Source organism: Pecten maximus, chromosome 10 (assembly GCF_902652985.1).
Source record: "Pecten maximus chromosome 10, xPecMax1.1, whole genome shotgun sequence".
In the NCBI taxonomy this organism is placed as follows: domain Eukaryota; kingdom Metazoa; phylum Mollusca; class Bivalvia; order Pectinida; family Pectinidae; genus Pecten; species Pecten maximus.
This window is the reverse complement of record NC_047024.1, coordinates 8,510,255-8,531,486: the sequence shown is the minus strand read 5'-3', so window position 1 is coordinate 8,531,486 and position 21,232 is coordinate 8,510,255. Positions and strand designations below refer to the sequence as shown.

General features: G+C 36.4%; 1 protein-coding gene across 1 annotated transcript in view; it reads left to right on the top strand.

Moving 5' to 3' along the window:
• The first annotated feature begins 465 nt into the window (after positions 1–465).
• LOC117335971 (xanthine dehydrogenase-like) overlaps positions 466–21,232 on the top strand; it is a 58,971-nt gene continuing 38,204 nt past the window's right edge. The window contains exons 1-21 of the mRNA XM_033896267.1: positions 466–598; positions 1,726–1,865; positions 3,054–3,226; positions 3,451–3,605; positions 4,017–4,096; positions 4,825–4,907; positions 6,290–6,500; positions 9,364–9,443; positions 9,748–9,894; positions 10,347–10,449; positions 11,002–11,153; positions 11,748–11,858; positions 13,445–13,511; positions 15,194–15,297; positions 15,831–15,989; positions 16,445–16,567; positions 16,876–16,968; positions 17,918–17,975; positions 18,316–18,465; positions 19,308–19,387; positions 20,151–20,260. Coding sequence (XP_033752158.1) covers positions 543–598; positions 1,726–1,865; positions 3,054–3,226; positions 3,451–3,605; positions 4,017–4,096; positions 4,825–4,907; positions 6,290–6,500; positions 9,364–9,443; positions 9,748–9,894; positions 10,347–10,449; positions 11,002–11,153; positions 11,748–11,858; positions 13,445–13,511; positions 15,194–15,297; positions 15,831–15,989; positions 16,445–16,567; positions 16,876–16,968; positions 17,918–17,975; positions 18,316–18,465; positions 19,308–19,387; positions 20,151–20,260 — 2,435 coding nt within the window. The 5' untranslated portion in view covers positions 466–542. The remainder of the gene's footprint in view (positions 599–1,725; positions 1,866–3,053; positions 3,227–3,450; positions 3,606–4,016; positions 4,097–4,824; positions 4,908–6,289; positions 6,501–9,363; positions 9,444–9,747; positions 9,895–10,346; positions 10,450–11,001; positions 11,154–11,747; positions 11,859–13,444; positions 13,512–15,193; positions 15,298–15,830; positions 15,990–16,444; positions 16,568–16,875; positions 16,969–17,917; positions 17,976–18,315; positions 18,466–19,307; positions 19,388–20,150; positions 20,261–21,232) is intronic.

Sequence of the window (21,232 nt, the reverse complement as noted above, 5' to 3'; positions counted from 1 at the left end):
TTAAAGTGCATGTACGTGACTAAAAGATACAACGAAGAGATTATGTTTTGTTTAGCATGAGCAATTAAGTTAAACTTAATTATTGGTGAAGTATTTGATTAAAATCGAACTTTCTGGCTATCTTATCGTTAACAAATGATAGAAAACGTCTAGTTAGATCAGGTTCCTGGTTAGATTGTGATAGTCCTTGTATTACAGATTTTTAAAAGAAGCCATTTATCTACGTATTTTACTTCTATCCTTTGATTTTAGATTATTGTTATTTATATTCTTTTAACATGATAAGATATAATTTGGTTTCTTACGAACGTTTCAACATTGATATGAATATCACAATTAAAACATTCGAATTTTAAAGCTTCTCATGCTTCTAACAAATTGCACCCCCACGACTCGGGACTTTTCTATAGGTGATAATGTAAACGTAGAAAGTATCCGAATGCATTCATGTGACTCCCATCATAACAAAAACGTTCAGATGCGATCCTCCCTGCCTGCTTTGTGATCGGTAGAAGTTGCTGTCAGCTGCACCCTAAGCGGAAATGTCTGCTCCAACCAAACTTGGAAGTGTGGTGAATTGTCCCGTGTGTCATGTCAGGTATTTACTGATCGTGGTACAGATAACAAACAAATTTTAACTGTGCTCTGGTCACCAACCTACAAATGTATATATGTATGGTCTACAATTTTGTACGTACATATTACATTGTTGGACGATTACACGACGAGAAACTTGTCATAACAAATAGGCGTCTAGGCTGATATTAGCCAGAGTTGGCATCCTCCATAAATGTGACACAAATAGTCTTGTTAGTGGCAGGGTTATTAGCCCGAGTTTCCTCGGGACACCATGTCTGGTGTAGGGACATCGTGTCAGGGCTAGAGGAAACTCGGGCTAGTGACATGGAAGATGTATTTTGTAGCATACATTGAAGGGGACCACTGTCCAGCTGTAGGATCTAAATAAAACTAATTCTACTTATAATGACGGTATGAATCTGATGAAGGTGAGAGCTACATGTGTGTAGGACTGGCTCGTTGAACTGTTATTAATCTAGCTGGAGTCTGCAGTGCTGTACCTTATTATAAATTGTACTCATTATTAGAGGATGGCTGACACCATGTAACAAATACTTCACCGGAGATCTATTCCGCTTTAAGCCAACTAGTTATATTTTATACATATTGCTGTACTTCAACCGCTAACTCACCTAACTGTATTAATTGAACCTGGAGTGTGCAATATATAAGGGAGACATATATTAATTGTATTAGTACTAGTTCTTATTGCTTTTCTGGTTCTTCTTCTTATTAATTCCTTCAGAGAAGTACATACAGGGATTGAAAACTGTCTCTATCTGTTAGTAATGGTGAAGCGAGATGACATTGAGTTAACTACAATACCTTATTATAAACCACCTTTCTCCAAAAATTCTCTTCCAATCGTTTAAAAAAGCTGAATAAATTCCACATGCAATGATTAAGTTTTCCTAGCATATGATTTTGAACAAATTGATCAAATTTTGCATAAATTATGGCTTATTTTACGTAATGGCCGCTTAAGGTGTTCGTGGTAAATAACAAATATTATCAAAACATACTACTTTTTTGTGAACCACTTTTCTCAAAAAAAACTTTCCAATCTTTTTCATTTTTGGATTAGCAATTTAAGCTGAATAATTTCCATGGGCAGTGATCTGTTGTGATTCTGATTTATCTTCACAGTCACCTGCCACAACAGAAGAATGTTAAGAATGGAGTGTTTGCAGCAACATGCCAGAACTGTGGACATTTCTTCAAATTCAAAGTGGATTCAGGCCTGGCCACTCAGGTGACATTGACTGTCAATGGACAAAAATACACAGGTATGCTCAGAGCTTTGTGTTGATTTGTTTACTTTAGGGGTAGGGACAACTTTTGTAAATGGTGAGTGATATTAAGAGATGGACTAACACTCCCCCCCCCCCCCCCCCCCCCCCCCCCCCCCCCCTCCCTCTACCACACAGTACACTTTAAAGTCAGAACAATTCAAATTAATGGAGACTAAATTTTCTGATGGAAGTCTTTGTTCACAAGGTCACTCCTTTCAGGACACTTTCCCCAAGGAACTCTTTTATATTAAGTTAGGATCTACCTAACAGTATCTATAATATATTGAAAGTTGAATTCAGGTGAAAACTAAGGCCCCGTGGACCTCTTGTCTTGAAGTAAAGTATAGAATGGTTGAAGAAATATTACTACTTGGGTATGTTGTTTTCATTACAAAGATATCATTGATCATTTATACATTTAATATATCACTTGGTAACTAGGAAAAGTATAACAAAGCTCTCTGAACTGTTAGTAGAAAACATCTCCTGATGACCAGACGATGATTAAACGTTTGATACCTGACTTTTTTATATCATGTCAAGGCCAGAGTATTATGGTAAACTATAGCATAAACTTTTGATTGTCAAGAGGTCGCCACCTACATTTATCAACTGATTTCTTTGAAACTTAGTAGGAATTATAACCATAATACGTTGTCATGCTTCCCCAAAAAGAGTTTTGATTTGACTGTTTTTACAAAAGTTTTTGTTTATGCAGTATTTTTTTTGTCTGAAAATTTCCTCCTACATTTTTTACCAATTTCTTTGAAACTTGGTATGCTTTATAACATGATAATTAGTTCTGTTTCCTCAAGAGGCATTTTGATTCAATTAATTTTGAAAAAGTTATTGCCTTTGTTTATTTCAGTGTATGATTTAAAAATTGACTTGAGATCCTACATTAATTTGTCTTTCTTTGAAACTTGGCTTTATAATCCTGGTATCCAGTTGTGTAGAATGAGTTGGAGACTATTTAAGTCACTCCTTATTACTGGTATTCTTCCAACTGTTAGAAAATCAAACATTGTCTTTTTATCTCTGTGTAAATCTGTCAAATTTTAATGTCGTTTTATTGTTTTTTAACAAGAATTATGATTTTTATAAAAACATTTTGTTTCAGTGGCATAATTAAAGTCCTGTGAAAATACACTTGAGTAAATGTTCTGTATGTTAATTTTCCAGTTTCTACTGACCAGTATAGTGCCTCAACTTCCCTCAATGAATTCTTACGCACATCCCGAGTGTCAATGGGCACCAAGGTCATGTGTCGGGAGGGTGGATGTGGTATGTGTGTGGTCGAGGCTAAACTGTATGAGCCAATATCATTTGGAAAGAGACCCTATTCGATCAATTCGGTAAGTCAAATACACTTAAAATGGTGTTAAATCTAAAAAAAAATTCTGCAAATTAAATGTTATTTTGTTACTTTGTTAAGTGGTTGTGTTAATGTCAGTATCAGTGGAAAGCCTATTGCACTCATTAATATAGTGGCAGGTGTTGATAAATCCTGGATCTATTTAACAGATAGAAGTATGTGTTGGGGAATTCTTGTTTTTAACTTAATTATTCTTTTCATCAGTGTCTATATCCAGTGTTCTTGTGTGATGGTTGGGAGATTACGACTGTAGAGGGAATCCCCCACAAGGGAGACAACTCTGTATCAGAGAGGCTGGCTCACTATAATGGCAGTCAGTGTGGATACTGTAGCGATGGACAAGTTATGAACATGCACTCGTAAGCCGTGTTTTTACACTCAGTCTGGAAAATATTATATTAAAATGTAAAAGAAAAATTCGTCATTTTTTAAAAGTTCAGTATAATTTTATATTGTAGAATGATAATGATATATTTATACAGGAGGTCATTTGACATCATAGCATCACAAGTAAGAATTAGATTATATAAACACCGGATGTCTTTTATCAGTTTGAGACGGAGGTCATGTTAATACTATACTCTCCTCCTTGAGGGACCACCTCTACAATAGAGAATCTGTGTTATGATACCTCTTTAGAACTCCCTATTAAGTTGATACCTTGTTAACTGATATGACGTATTGGAGGATGACTTCCTTTGTGGACATGTTATTATAATCTTGTGTGATTGATGCCTACCATTTATATAACACCTGCCACATGTGTGTAGGCTGCTGGAGTACAACAATGGACAGGTGACCATGCAGCAGGTCGAGGATGCATTTGATAATGTCATCTGCAGATGTACAGGTAAAAAATCCCCTATTCTCTTCTTAAACAACAGGTGTTGATCTTGAGCTAATTTTAAGGCCTATCAGCAGCTTTGCTTTTTAGCTAACTTGCCCTTATATCATCCATCTGGCATCCATCTGGCATCAACCTTTCCTTTAAACAACTTCTTCTCGAAAACCAAGAGGCACAGAGACTTTCGGCACGCTTGGTTGAAAGGCTACCAATTTTGTTCAAATCAATGACCTTGGCCCACATTTAAGGTCACAGGGGTCAAATATGTTAAAAACTTGAAACAACTTCTTCTTAATAACCAAGAGGCCCAGGGATTTGATATTGGGCCTGTAGCAAGCTTGCGTGAAGGACTGCCAAGTTTGTTCAAATGAATGACCTTTACCTTCTTTCAAAGTCACAGGGGTCAAATACTCAATAGCCAAGAGACTCCCCAGACCTGATATTGGACCAATAGTATACTGGAATGAAGACTTACCAAATTATTCTGAATAAACCTAGCTATGGCCTTCTGTGATGATTTAATATGGCGGTAATTAGCATAGTTAGTATCTGCATATAAATGACCAAGATCAACTTCAAAGGTGCTCTAGAAGCAGGTGAGTGATTCAGGCCCATTGGGTCTCTTGTCAATTTATAAAAAATTTCAAAGTTATAAATTTATACATTGGCATTAGTGTTATTTTATCATTAACATAATAAATTGTGTAACATTTGTCCTGGAATATTCTACTTAGGTTACAGACCGATCCTGGATGCCATGAAGTCCTTTGCTGTAGATTCCCCCCTAAACAAGAAGAAAAGTTCCCTGCCCTACAGATATTGAAGTAAGTAATAACAGAAATTGAAGATCTATGAGTTTACATTTCAGGAGATTAATGAAATGATTTTTAGAATTTCTCATTTTCGTATGTCTCTTGTGAGTTTCATAAGTCTTAGGTAGCACACTACAGTAGGACAGCCTGGCCATGGGCAATTTTTTTGTTAAGCAAATAACTCCTGTATTATGATATGCATAAAAAATGAAAAAATAAATGTACACTATAATTGGTATATTCAGTGTGAAGAAGTACATACAGGCTTCACATTTGTTAAAACAAAATTAATAAATTGGTTCTGGATTTTAAATTTCCGGATTTTCCGCAAGTGTGTTTACACAGGAAATTTAGTTTTGCCTACAGCGAAAAATGGATGCCCACAGTAAAGGTGAGATAGCGGAAAAACTTAATTTACAACATATGTCAAAACAAGATTAATTCTGTCTTTGGGATAGAGATATTTAATTTTAAATAGGTTTCAGAAAAAAAATTGTGTAGAGAATTGTGGTATTTTGGGTCAAATATCATAATATTTTGCAATTTTTGAGCATTTTTTAAGCTGTTATCATGGTATTCACAGCTCTAAAAATCACAGAAAATATCAGTTAACTTATCCTTCAGAGCTGTATTAAAATTGCAAATGTTGTACAGATTACAAATATATATACTTTATTAGAGTTTATATGTAGGGTTAACTGGCAATGTTTACATATCTAAGACATGTGTCATATTTTTCAAAATTGGGCATTTTTACTGTACACTGCTACCTTATATGAGAGAGAAACTAATGAACGAGTCTAATTATCGTGATAATCAAATGGTTTTGTCATTAAAATTAGCATTTCTCATGAAAATTTTAAGCAACAGAAACCTGTTAAAGGAAGTGCTTACCAAATGATTCCACTTTTAATTTCAAAAGTATACATGTGTGTGTACTTGTTTGTGATGGTACTCATTTGTTATGGTCTGTGCTTCCACAGACTCATATATAGTTATAAGGATATTCTGACGACAAACAGATGTAGGTATGATAAAATTAGTGTCCACCTGGTAAGATACTAGCTACTGCATACTGATTTGGATACACCTGTAGCTTTAACTCAGATGTTTGATTAGTTAGCCAGGTGTTCTCTGTGGAATCCCTAGTAGAGGCAATGAACGGTTTTTTTTTTTTTTTTTTTTTTTCGTAATCTATATTTCTATTCAGATTTTTTAAACACATACACATGACAAAACAAGAAAACTATGGTAGAAGATGTAACTGTACAGAATACTCATCCTACAGATTTCATACACACTAAACTTAAATTAAATGATATTGACTGCTGTTTCATTGAGATTCTATACGATTAATGTTGAATTTAATTTGACCTTGTTTTCTCAGGATATTGGGACCCTTAGTAAGGTGTGCAAGAGAACAGGGGGTCCCTGTAGTGGAAATTGCAGCTCACAGGCATCTGACAATGGAGAGATGACACGAATTGTACTGAAAGATGCCCAGTGGTTCAAGCCCCAGTCCGTAAAACAGGTCTTTGATGCCATGAAGCAGGCAGCCGGCAAAAGGATGAAACTTGTTTTTGGAAATACTGGTTATGGTAGAGTATTCCAGAATTTTACCTTCTGAATGGCAGTTACCTCCTAATGTGATACAAAAATAGGACGTTTATAATTTAATACCTTCTTATTCTGCTAAACTGTATTACCTTCTAATGTGATATATATGTGGATACAAAATTGGACGTTTATAATTTACTACCTCCTAACGTGATATGTGGATACAAAAATAGGACATTTATAATTTACTACCTTCTAATTCTACAATGCTGTATGCATAGCTATTTGGAAACAATTTTAAATACTTATAAAAGAGATTTGCGTAATGATAAATTTAATTGGTACAAGGTTACTTGCCATAGAAAACTAGCACAGTCAGGCTTTTATGAGAAAAGAGCTATAATTTGATAACTGCTAAGATATGTTCTCTTTCACGAATCTAGAAAGAAGTCTTATATTATGACAGTCATTTAATTTCTGTAATAAAAACAATTATTGTAACCATAATGATGGCAGCTTTACACCCAGTTTAGACAGCACATGGTATATGAATGTAAATATAAGTATTGAACTGTCTTTTGAAGTGCAATACATTGTACATAAGTTAACTCAAACTTGACAGAATCATGTGAAAAATTAGAGTTATCAGAGTGTTTGAATTAAGCAAGTTGTCATTTTTAGCTCACCTGGACCGAAGGTCCGGTGAGCTTATGCCATGGCGCGGCGTCCATCGTCCGTCCGTCCATCAACATTTGCTTCAAATCGCTACTAGTCAAAAAGTTCTTATTGGATTTTGACCAAATTTGGTCAGAAACATCCTTTGGGGAAGGGGAAGAGCTTTTACATAAATGGTGGCTCTGACCCCCGAGGGGCCAAAGGGGCGGGGCCCAATAGGGGAAATAGAGGTAATTCCTTTAAATCGCTACTAGTCATAAAGTTATGAATGGATTTGAACCCAATTTAGTCAGAAACATCCTTGGGGGAAGGGGAACAGATTTTGCATAAATGGTGATTCTGACCCCCAAGGGGCCAAAGGGGCGGGGCCAAATAGGGGAAATAAAGGTAATTCCTTTAAATCGCTACTTGTCATAAAGTTATGAATGGATTTGAACCCAATTTGGTCAGAGATATCTTTGGGGGAAGGGGAACAGATTTTGCATAAATGGTGGCTCTGACCCCGGAGGGGCCAAATGGGTGGGGCCCAATAAGGGAAATAGAGGTAATTCCTTTAAATTGCTACTTGTCATAAAGTTATGAATGGATTTGAACCCAATTTGATCAGAAACATCCTTGGGAAAAGGAGAACAGATTTTGCATAAACGATAACTCTGACCCTAAAGAGGCCAAAAGGGCGGGGCCCAGTTGGGGAAGTAGAGGTAATTCCTTTGAATCTCTACTAGTCATAAAGTTATGAATGGATTTGAACCCAATTTGGTCAGAAACATCCTTGGGGGAAGGGGAACAGATTTTGCATAAACGGTGACTCTGACCCTAAAGGGGCCAAAGGGGCGGGGCCAAATAGGGGAAATAAAGGTAATTCCTTTAAATCGCTACTTGTCATAAAGTTATGAATGGATTCGATGAATGGATTTGAACCCAATTTGGTCAGAGATATCTTTGGGGGAAGGGGAACAGATTTTGCATAAATGGTGGCTCTGACCCAAAAGGGGCCAAAGGGGCGGGTCCCAATAGGGAAATAGAGGTAATTCCTTTAAATCGCTACTTGTCAAAGTTATGAATGGATTTGAACGCAATATAGTCCAAAACATCCTTGGGGGAAGGGGAACAGATTGTGCATAAATGGTGACTGATCCTAAAGGGGTCAAAAGGGCGGGGCCCATTGGGGGAAATAGAGGTAATTAATTTGAATCGCTACTAGTCATAAAGTTCTGAATGGATTTGAACCCAATTTGGTCAGAAACAGGGGAACAGATTTTGCATAAATGGTGACTCTGACCCCCGAAGGGCCAAAGGGGCTTGGCCCAATAGGGGAAATAGAGGTAATTCCTTTAAATCGCTACTAGCTATAGTCATAAAGTGATGAATGCATGTTCTATAAACAATTCTTGAGGTCTTTCAGACCTTAGAGAATCTGGACTTCATTAATCTTTAAAGCAGTTCGGATTCCCACACTATAACCATATATAGCATTGTTAGAGTTTTACAAATAAAACAAATTGAATATGAACATTATTTCGACATTTGGTCTAATTCAACCAGGTGAGCGATACAGGCCCCATGGGCCTCTTGTTTGTGCAGAGTTTGGTTAATATTTGTCTTATATCAACTTTATAACTCCTCTCTGTCACTCATCAATCTAGTGTATATGCAATATTTCGTTCTGTCACTCGTAGTTTGGTGTAGTTTTGCCAATATACAGTCAGGATAGAGTTTCAGTAATGATATAAATTACATGTCATGTTTGCAAAATGAATAACGATAATACGAAATTCAACAGAATAGCAATTTATTAACGTCACATCAAATAAACAATACCTTCAGTATTACAAACGGAAATTTGATGTTGAAAAAATGTCAGTGTTACAACCGATCGTTGTTAGACTCAAACGATACTTCGAGTTATTCGATCATTTCAAGTAGGATTTTTATTGTTGGGACCAAATTTTCACTTGGTATTATCCGAGTTTTTCGAGTTTTCCTAATTTTATTTTTCCAATTTTTGTTTAACTTGAATAAAGAGAGAATTCGGCCGGGACTGACAAAGTACTTCGAGTTAAGCGGGTTATTCAAGTTTTCCGAGTTTGGTTTAACGAAGTTCCACTGTATATTTTGCATGCCAATAAAGCTTTACTATCTTTATTGACTATGAAAACATTATACTGACACCTAAGCTTTGTAATTCAAAATTAATACTTTATCTTTGAAGTGGTCTTTTTCTGTCAGGTGTGTTTATTGAGCTTGGACAGTGGATGTTTGAAGTCCTGATTGATCTCCGAGGGGTCCAAGAGATGTACACCGTTGATGTGAGTATGCTTCTTAGAAAAACAAATCCTTGATATTTCAGTTTGACATTGATGATGACCTTTGAACCTTTCTTTTTGTTATCACTGGTAAGTGATTTTTACCTTTGATATTTCAGTTAGACAGTTATTCTGACCTTTGACCCTTTGTTTGACAGTGATTTTTACCTTTGATATTTTCTCATTGATGGTGACCTCTGACCCTTTCAATTTGCAAGTGACTTTGATCTTTGTTATTACAGTTTGATATTGGCGGTAACCTCTGACCCTTTCTATTTGTAAGTGGTTTTAATCTTTGATATAACAGTTTGACAGTGATGTAGTCCTTGGAGCAAACCTGTCCCTGACCCAGTTACAGGACATATTCTACCGAGGGAAGAGCGAACCCAACTTGTACTACTTTGATGTCCTGTATGAACGTACGAAGAACATCGCTGCACACTCAGTGAGAAATGTAAATACTATATTACTATGTCAGCTCATAGCATGTACAGAGACCTGCTGTGTCATTTGGTATACAGCATTGAGAAATAAAAGTTATAGAAAGGAAACAAATTATGAAAGTATTTTCTGCGTACCTGGGACATTTTACGTTTCTCAGGAAGTTGAAGTTCCTGACTGTCCTTTTCGGGCAGAAGGTTTTACCCGCGTTGCTTTAGATAGCACACAATTGGTAATATATGATGTCATACAAAAGAGGCTGGACCTCAAAAAGATTCAGCTGTTCATGGGGCTATAAACCCATCAAACAAACAAAGTATAAATGTCAGTTGAGTTTAAAGGAATTTTCGGCAATGTACAGCTTATTTGATAAAAACAGCAACTTTACATATCAAAAGAATTTTAGCCTAGTGCTAACAGTAACTTATAGTTATAATATCAGTACATGTTTTGTATGTTACAAAGCTTGGCTGCTGGGCTGGTAACCTCATGCTGAAACATGCTCATCCAGAATTCCCCTCCGATGTCTACTGTATGCTGGAAGCTGCTGGAGCTCAACTAGACATCAGTAAGCTTAAAAGATAACATAGTTCAGACAAAACAAATAGCAGAACAAGAACAATGTCAGTTTAGTAAAAATTATTTAGAGTACCAGCACTAGAAGCTTACAAGATAACTTATAAATCATTGTCATACCTTAATTAGTATCAAGTATCATTAAATGAAGTTCTACACCTAATTAGCTTTTGGAGGTCATTCAGGTCAAGGTTATAGGGCTTTTTATATTTTTTGACAGATTTTGATGAAACTTCAAATCTTAAAAACTTTGCATTCAACAAACCTTGGACAAGTTTGAATATTTGCATGATCAAAGTTCAAGGTCATTTAACAAAAATAAAATTTTACAGTCATGTTTATTGTCATCACTCAAGAGGCCATATGTACTGACTTACTGCCTAGGAACTTTACTAGTGTTTGCATTGATCATACATGTATTTTGCACAAGTTTAAATATCAGCATTATTGGTAAGAGTTCAAAGGTCAATGTTAAGGTTTAATTTAGAATAGGGCTTAAATACAGTCTACTATAATGCAGTTGTTTGTTGTACAATGTATATAGGTGATGGGTCACAGGCAAGCCTTGGGATGTATGAAATATCACACTTCCTAGCCCTGGATATGACTGGTAAGGTGATTGTTGGCATGATGTTACCAGGACTGGATACCAAAGACTACTACATTCGCACCTATAACATCTCCAAGAGGGCACAGGTGAGAGGTCAGGGGTTACTGTTATCAGTCTCATGACAAACTATCAAACAACAAATTCTGTTGTTAGCATCAGAAGAAATACAACTGAGACCAGCATTCTTTTAATGTGTGCTTTGTAACTCCTTAAATTTTAAAGAGCTTGGATCTCGAGTTGAACAACAAATTAACACGACCAGCTAGAACAATGGCTACTAAAGCTTGTTCCTTAATTGTAACATGTAATGGGTTCTAAAATATAAAGTATAGTCTGTTTCATATATCAGAGAACACAATAACATTACAATTGTATATAACATTATTGATATTCACTGGGTTAGTTTGAGAAAGTAGGTCCATAAAAACAGAAATTTGATTAACAGAAATTGAAGTGTAAAGAAAGAGTTACTGGCTGTGCTTTTATTGGCCACTTTTTCAAGTACAGTTATTTCCCAGTTATGATAAACTGAATGTAAAAAAAGTTGATTCATCAGACATTTATGCTTAACTTGATACCTACTTTTGAAATTATCTCTAAATCTCAAATCAGTTTATATACATTGTCTATAAGTAAATCATGAATGATAATAGCAAGATTTTAATGTGTTTTGTTTATAGAATGCCCATGCATATGTGAATGCTGGTTTCCGGATGAGGTTGGATAGTAAAAACAACTTTCTAGTGAAGGAAAAGCCAACATTGGTATTTGGAGGTATCAGTGCCACATTTGTAAGTACACATTGTCTTCTGGTTTGTGGTAGGTTTATAAAATAAGATATTTATCTGTTATACAATAAGATATTTATCTGTTAGGGCATGCATGTTCAGAGTTTTGACAGTGCTATATAGGTATGCTTGGTGTTTAACTGTTAGGGAATACATGTTCAGAGTTTTGACAGTGCTATATAGGTATGATTGGTGTTTAACTGTTAGGGAATGCGTGTTCAGAGTTTTGACAGTGCTATATAGGTATGCTTGGTGTTTATCTGTTAGGGAATACTTGTTCAGAGTTTTGACAGTACTATATAGGTATGCTTGGTGTTTAACTGTTAGGGAATACTTGTTCAGAGTTTTGACAGTGCTATATAGGTATGCTTGGTGTTTAACTGTTAGGGAATACTTGTTCAGAGTTTTGACAGTGCTATATAGGTATGCTTGGTGTTTAACTGTTAGGGAATTCATGTTCAGAGTTTTGACAGTACTATATAGGTATGATTGGTGTTTAACTGTTAGGGAATACTTGTTCCGAGTTTTGACAGTGCTATATAGGTATGCTTGGTGTTTATCTGTTAGGGAATGCATGTTCAGAGTTTTGACAGTGCTATGTAGGTATGCTTGGTGTTTAACTGTTAGGGAATACTTGTTCAGAGTTTTGACAGTGCTATATAGGTATGCTTGGTGTTTAACTGTTAGGGAATACTTGTTCCGAGTTTTGACAGTGCTATATAGGTATGCTTGGTGTTTATCTGTTAGGGAATACTTGTTCCGAGTTTTGACAGTGCTATATAGGTATGCTTGGTGTTTAACTGTTAGGGAATGCATGTTCAGAGTTTTGACAGTGCTATGTAGGTATGCTTGGTGTTTATCTGTTAGGGAATACTTGTTCAGAGTTTTGACAGTGCTATATAGGTATGCTTGGTGTTTAACTGTTAGGGAATACTTGTTCCGAGTTTTGATAGTGCTATATAGGTATGCTTGGTGTTTATCTGTTAGGGAATACATGTTCAGAGTTTTGACAGTGCTATATAGGTATGCTTGGTGTTTAACTGTTAGGGAATACTTGTTCTGAGTATTGACAGTGCTATATAGGTATGCTTGGTGTTTAACTGTTAGGGAATACTTGTTCAGAGTTTTGACAGTGCTATGTAGGTATGCTTGGTGTTTATCTGTTAGGGAATACTTGTTCAGAGTTTTGACAGTGCTATATAGGTATGCTTGGTGTTTAACTGTAAGGGAATACTTGTTCCGAATTTTGACAGTGCTATATAGGTATGCTTGGTGTTTATCTGTTAGGGAATGCATGTTCAGAGTTTTGACAGTGCTATGTAGGTATGCTTGGTGTTTAACTGTTAGGGAATACTTGTTCAGAGTTTTGACAGTGCTATATAGGTATGCTTGGTGTTTAACTGTTAGGGAATACTTGTTCCGAGTTTTGACAGTGCTATATAGGTATGCTTGGTGTTTATCTGTTAGGGAATACTTGTTCCGAGTTTTGACAGTGCTATATAGGTATGCTTGGTGTTTAACTGTTAGGGAATACTTGTTCTGAGTATTGACAGTGCTATATTATGAGGCATGCTTGTGATGTTTTACAGAACCATGCCACAAGGACGGAAGCTTTCCTTGTAGGGAAACAGCTCTCGAACCCTGAAGTATTCAAAGGTAATCACTACAACCTAGATCTCTATCAACTGATGGCTGGTAATTCCACCAATTGTTAAACTTGATGATGACCAGTTGGTAATCAGGAAATATCAGGGCCATGCTGATTATATACTGAGTTTACATTCCCCACAGTGGAGTTTTGTATCCACACTGAATATGTGCTGAATTAACATTACTCACTTTGAAGTCTTGTAGTCGTGCTGAATACATACTGATTTGACTAACATACCAGGTATTAAGATTGATTAAGCATCACAACAAACTTGTGACATATCTGCAGCTGCCCTAAAGCTATACTGATTTAACATGACAAACTGGTGACATACCCACAGCTGGCCTGATGTCCTTGTCATCTATACTGATTTACCATGACAAACTGGTGACATACCCACAGCTGGCCTGATGTCTTTGTCATCTATGCTGTTTACCATGACAAACTGGTGACATACCCACAGCTGGCCTGATGTCCTTGTCATCTATGCTGATTTACCATGACAAACTGGTGACATATCTGCAGCTGCCCTGACTTCCTTGTCATCTATGCTGATTTACCATGACAAACTGGTGACATACCCACAGCTGGCCTGATGTCTTTGTCATCTATGCTGATTTACCATGACAAACTGGTGACATACCCACAGCTGGCCTGATGTCTTTGTCATCTATGCTGATTTACCATGACAAACTGGTGACATATCTGCAGCTGCCCTGACTTCCTTGTCATCTATGCTGATTTACCATGACAAACTGGTGACATACCCACAGCTGGCCTGATGTCCTTGTTATCTATGCTGATTTACCATGACAAACTGGTGACATACCCACAGCTGGCCTGATGTCTTTGTCATCTATGCTGATTTACCATGACAAACTGGTGACATACCCACAGCTGGCCTGATGTCTTTGTCATCTATGCTGATTTACCATGACAAACTGGTGACATACCCACAGCTGGCCTGATGTCTTTGTCATCTATGCTGATTTACCATGACAAACTGGTGACATACCCACAGCTGGCCTGATGTCCTTGTCATCTATGATGATTTACCATGACAAACTGGTGACATACCCACAGCTGGCCTGATGTCTTTGTCATCTATGCTGATTTACCATGACAAACTGGTGACATACCCACAGCTGGCCTGATGTCCTTGTCATCTATACTGATTTACCAAGACAAACTGGTGACATACCCACAGCTGGCCTGATGTCTTTGTCATCTATACTGATTTACCATGACAAACTGGTGACATACCCACAGCTGGCCTGATGTCCTTGTCATCTATACTGATTTAACATGACAAACTGGTGACATACCCACAGCTGGCCTGATGTCCTTGTCATCTATACTGATTTAACATGACAAACTGGTGACATACCCACAGCTGGCCTGATGTCCTTGTCATCTATACTGATTTACCATGACAAACTGGTGACATACCAACAGCTGGCCTGATGTCTTTGTCATCTATGCTGATTTACCATGACAAACTGGTGACATACCCACAGCTGGCCTGATGTCTTTGTCATCTATACTGATTTAACATGACAAACTGGTGACATACCAACAGCTGCCCTGATATGAATCTCACAAATTCTTCTTCTCTGCATCACACTGAATATAATCTGTCTTACATTAATGTGTGTATGTGTGATAAATTCTCTCATGTATCCTCCAGCTGCCTTGACGACATTGGCTGCGGAAGTCGTCCCTGACACAACAGACTTGAGTTTAGCTAGTGCCGCCTACAGGAAGAACTTGGCCTTGTCCTACTTCTACAAAGTAAGAACCATTGACTATCCTTTCTTTATCTACAATTTTTCTGCTGTTAGTTACTGTGTAGTGGTTTCATTTTCATGGGGCTATTATTTTGCGGTTGTCCCAGTTGGATCTTCTTCGCAGATATTAAATCTCACACAACCATGCTTTGTAAACATTCTGCCCTAATCACTTATATACATTTGTTTGTATATACAAATATCTACTAGGTATTTATTTTCATGCTTTATCTAATGACGGCAAAATGTGTTTATTTTCATGCTTTATCTAATGACGGCAAAAATAGCAAATTAAATCTCCAACAAATATCACCAGCTATACAGTATTAATATCTCTTTTTTATTTGAATTAAATTTTTGTTTTAATTAAATTATCATTTCTAAGTTTTCAAATTGTCTGCTGGTAATTTAATTTGTGCTGTTTGCGTTTATGTCAGTTTTTGAGCTTTTTTTTTAATTATCAAAAGGTACAGATTTTGATAAATTAGATGACTAGTGTATACCAGACTTGTAATGATACATTGATTGTGTGTTCAGTTTGTGTTGGATGTTTTGGGAGATTTGGCCCCAGCCAGACTGAGAACTGGAGCCAATACCCTAACTAGACCTCTGTCTAGTGGACAACAGAGCTACGACACCAAACCCATGGAGTGGCCACTTACACAGCCAATGACCAAAGTGTTGGCCTTAAATCAGGTACATTTTAACAGATTAATTCAGATAATTTATGTTAAAGTTGAACATTTATTGAATCCACTATATAAATGCTAGAGTTGAAGTGACATAAAATCATTCTAATAACTGCTTACTATACAATTTCTCATAATCAATTTTTTGCTCACCAGTTACAAGTTACCCTGGCATACGTGTTGACATCCTACCCCAAAACTTCAGAAGTTTTTTGGGTAAATTTAGGAAAATGTCCATAAATATACAACCCACACTCTTCTAGCTGGGTATATACATTCATTAGAGGTCTAGAAATGATGTTATAGAAATATAATATTGAAACATATAATAATTGTCACAGTGTTGAAATTATCGTTCCCATATCCACTTTTTGCAGAATTGTTCAAATGATGAATTTTGCCTTCTTAATCTTCCTGTAAATACTTATACAGTGACTTACACAGTGATATTTTCCTTTCCAGACGTCTGGTAAGGCTATGTACATTAATGACATCCCCAGCAAGCCCCAGGAGCTTCACGCTGCCTTTGTCCGCAGTACTGTGGCCAATGCCACACTACAAAGCATGGATGCCACAGAAGCACTGGTAGGATCGTATTTTTATTAACATTTGTCCAATATTGTACATATCTTACCAAAAATGTTTCATAGGGAACATCTTGTGTAAATGAATAAATTCTTCTCTATAATTCCAAATTTTCAGGTTCTTAACCTTTGACAAGGAAACAGACTATTTTCTCTTCTCATGTCACCATCTTGGCTGTTCCAATGTCTGCTTCAAATCTGCTAATGATTGATATAGTACAAATCGAAGAACCAAACACTAGGTCTCTTAAAAATGTAGTTTATGACATTTTATTAGAAATAATCTGTTAACAACTTGTATGTTCCCAGAGTATGCCTGGTGTTGTGAAATTCCTGGAAGTCAAGGACATACCCGGAGTGAACAACTGTTATCCTATGGCACCAGTACCGCTTCCTGAGGAGGTCAGTACAATGATGTCAATATTAGGCTATAAAATAACATATTTCCCGCCCTGTCTCTCTAAAATGTGTCTACCTATATTATATCAGTCAAGAAATAAAGGATCTTATATCAGTGTCAGTGTAATGCTGACCAGTTCAATAGTTTGATAGGCCACAAGACTAAGGCAAGTTATGTATAGAGTTGAAGTATTCAACAAGTCTGACAAATTCCATATTCACACTCACTTATCCTGCCTATATACATGTATATAAGGAGAAAGTTCCCTTATTTATTTCCCAAATTTAGACAAAAATATTTCTAAAACATCTTTATCATTCCTACTTTAATTGATGGAAATTGTCAAGAGGAGGTCATTACATATCTAAGGTTTGAAAATTTGAACAAAACAATCTCCTCCCGTGAAAATTTTTAAAACTTGTAAATATGCTTATTACTAAGTGTGACATAAGTGTCAGACATCCATGTGACATAAACATGACAAGATCATGTGACAGAGGTGTTGAACAATCATGTGACATCATTGGTACTACCAGGTCCATCCCAAGTGTCTCTTGGTGTGCCCTCAGTGCACTTGCCTAGTTTCACTCCTGCTTCCTGACAATTGAACCTTAACAAACCTAATTTCAGTCGGAATGGGATCAGTATTGTTTGCAGACGATTTTTCTCTACAGCTATATACAATACCGAATCAAAACAGGGTCGTGGTGTTTCCCAGTGAACCTCCAAAACTACTATACAAATATAACGATATTAAAGGTTGTGCCCTATTTTCAATTTATACTAACCAATCTTTGATAAGTAATCAACTGTTTATCACTGAGCTTAAGCAATGTTTAACAAGTATGTATAAAAGGGAGATAACTCCAACAAAAAAACAATTTTCACCACAATTGGTGTATTACAGGCCAATTACTGCCAATTACATTACATGTATTGATTTTGTTTCAGTTGTTCTGCAGTGGTCAGGTGTCATTTCATGGTCAAACTCTTGGCCTGATTATCGCAGGTAAGTTAGATACTTTTCTTAGTCCATTGCAGTCATGTTATCAGGGATATCAGGGGCCTGTTCGTTTATGCGAACAAATCCGTTCTCACGCATATATCTTGATAGACCTGCAGATATTAATACATGCATTAATAGTCTTTGCCAAGGCTCATAAAATCACAAGGTCCCTAATTATTTCATAAATAAGCAACTCTGTCCAACTGTTTGTACCATGGTAAACACCCCCGTTGTCTACTTTGACATTCTGGCTGTAAAGCCACCTTCTACTGTTTGATTATATATTTTGGTAGTCGTGGCCCAGTACCTCCTCTCTACATTTTACTTTGCTGTGTGATTCTAGAGGATGAGGGTACTGCACGCTCTGCTGCCAACAAGGTGAAGGTCACATACACCAACATACAGCCCCCGATCCTGACTATGGCAGACGCCATCTCCAAGAAATCCATCCACCCTGGGCTTGCAGATGAATTTGTTCTGGGAGATGCTGAAGGTTAGTTTATCTAAGGAAAATGAAGTGATATGGATTTGTATCATTTAACATCCTATTTACAGACTCTAGAATTTTCAGCAAAAAAATGTATGTTTGTACTTTCAGCTTTAGAAATTTTCATAAGAAACTTTCTAGAAAGTGTTATTTGACACTTGTTTACTCTGAGATTAACTCACCCCTGTATTTAAAAAGATTCATTGATTTCTGCAAAGAATAAAGTTTGTATGTGTAGTAGTGTTGGGTAATTGGTTGAACACGCCAACCGATGATCGGTTGTAATCGGATGATCTTGGTAACCGATTATAGGATTATAATCGGTTGTTATTGATTAGTCTGTTTGAAATTAAAAAAATGCAAACAAAATTGAACCAGAGAAGGCAACTGGCACTTATTATCACTTAAGCCAAATTAATAAGGTTTTGTTTTGTTTTGATGTAACATACTGCGTGTATATACATGTAAATAAATATGTTTCAGTAGTATCATGGTTCACTGAGTTATGAGTATCAACTAGACAACTACATTGCCTCAATGATTTTTCAATACTGAAGGGCTTAAAGATTAGAGCCAAAGATGCCCAACTCATACTGGTGAATAAAGAATATTGAATTTTAATTGAATAGTGTCTTAAGAAATATAATTAGTTAACAATGAGAATAAAAATTCTGATGGCATTATATGTATATAAACATAGGGACCCGATTGATCGATTATACAAAACATGATCGATGATCGTAATCGGTAGACAATAATCAACCGTTAATCGATCATTCCCGATCATCGACACATCACTAATGTGTAGTGAGATCTAGAACTTCAATTTACTGTTAAATTAATTACAGCGGCCATTGCAAGTTCTCCTAAGAAGATCCAGGGTAGCATCAGCTGTGGAGCTCAGTACCACTTCCATATGGAAACTCAGGTGTGTATTGTCATTAATCACACAGGTATGTATTCTCGTTAATTACACAGGTATGTATTGTCATAATTTACACAGGTATGTATTGTCATAAATTACACAGGTATGTATTGTCATTAATCACACAGGTATGTATTGTCGTTAATTACACAGGTATGTATTGTCATAATTTACACAGGTATGTATTGTCATTAATCACACAGGTATGTATTGTCATTAATCACACAGGTATGTATTGTTGTTAATTACACAGGTATGTATTGTCATTAATTACACAGGTATGTATTGTCGTTAATTACACAGGTATGTATTGTCGTTAATTACACAGGTATGTATTGTCATTAATCACACAGGTATGTATTGTTGTTAATTACACAGGTATGTATTGTCATTAATTACACAGGTATGTATTGTCGTTAATCACACAGGTATGTATTGTCATTAATCACACAACAAGGTATTATGACCAGCATAAACCTTGTATCCTGATGTGTTATTACTAGAGGAAATGACACAGTGATTACACAAGATCTAATTTCCTGCCGATCAAGAATCAGAATACAATATAGTATGTAACTGAAAATAGTTACAGTTCTTGATACAATGTGATAGTCTTTATTTGAATTTAAGTACACATGAAGTCCAAGACTCGTTCCACTTATAGTCAAGCGTATTAAAATGTACATTACATATAACATGCTCACTTTTCCTCAGTAAACTAAAGTATTGTGATTTAGTTGATAATTGTATAAATTCCTCACTACAGGTAAGCATAGCTACACCAACAGAGGATGGACTAGAGGTAGATGCCAGCACACAGTGGACGGACGTAATCCAGCAAGGAATCGCCCTGATACTCGGATGTTACGAAAGCAGGTAAAACTTCATGATGTCAAATAGATATCCATACTGTATTTCACTATCACGCGAGAAGTGGAGATTTGCATCATTATGAGATTTCTGGAATATCTACAAGATTACCACAGATCTAACAAAGCTGAGAATGAGACCAGAAGAGTGTGTTTGTTTTTTTGTTTTCTGGGTTTATCGCTCCGTGAATAGCCAGGGTCATTTTAGGCGAGGGTCTCCTTGTAGTAGTTGGTAACTACCTCACTGAAAAACATATGGGAGGTCCATCGTATGTGATCCAAAACAATTAGGGTAAAGTGTCTTGCCCAATGACAAAGCCATGACAGCGCAGACCACCCTTTTCTCAGCTTCCGGGGAAACACATACCGACTTGGGTAGGCAGCGTCGAACCACCCAGCTTGCACCTTCACCTGAGGTTATGTGGCCGGCGCTGTAACTCACGGAGCTAATGCGGCCCGGACCAGTAGTGTATGTAGGTGATGGTAGACTTTATCAAGATATGGGGGATGTCTAGATGCATGTTAGTGGTACATGTAGATACTGTTAAGGTGAATATCTGGATTTGAGGATCAATTTCCAGATAAATGAGATATCAATAGATTAGGGAAATCAAGATTGATCAGGGAAATCAAGATTGATCAGGGAAATCATGATTATTAAGATATCAATAGATCAGGGAAATCAAGATTATTGAGATATCAATAGATCAGGGAAATCATGATTATTAAGATATCAATAGATCAGGGAAATCATAATTATTGAGATATCAATAGATCAGGGAAATCAAGATTATTGAGATATCAATAGATCAGGGAAATCATGATTATTGAGATATCAATAGATCAGGGAAATCATAATTATTGAGATATCAATAGATCAGGGAAATCAAGATTATTGAGATATCAATAGATCAGGGAAATCATGATTATTGAGATATCAATAGATCAGGGAAATCATGATTATTGAGATATCAATTGA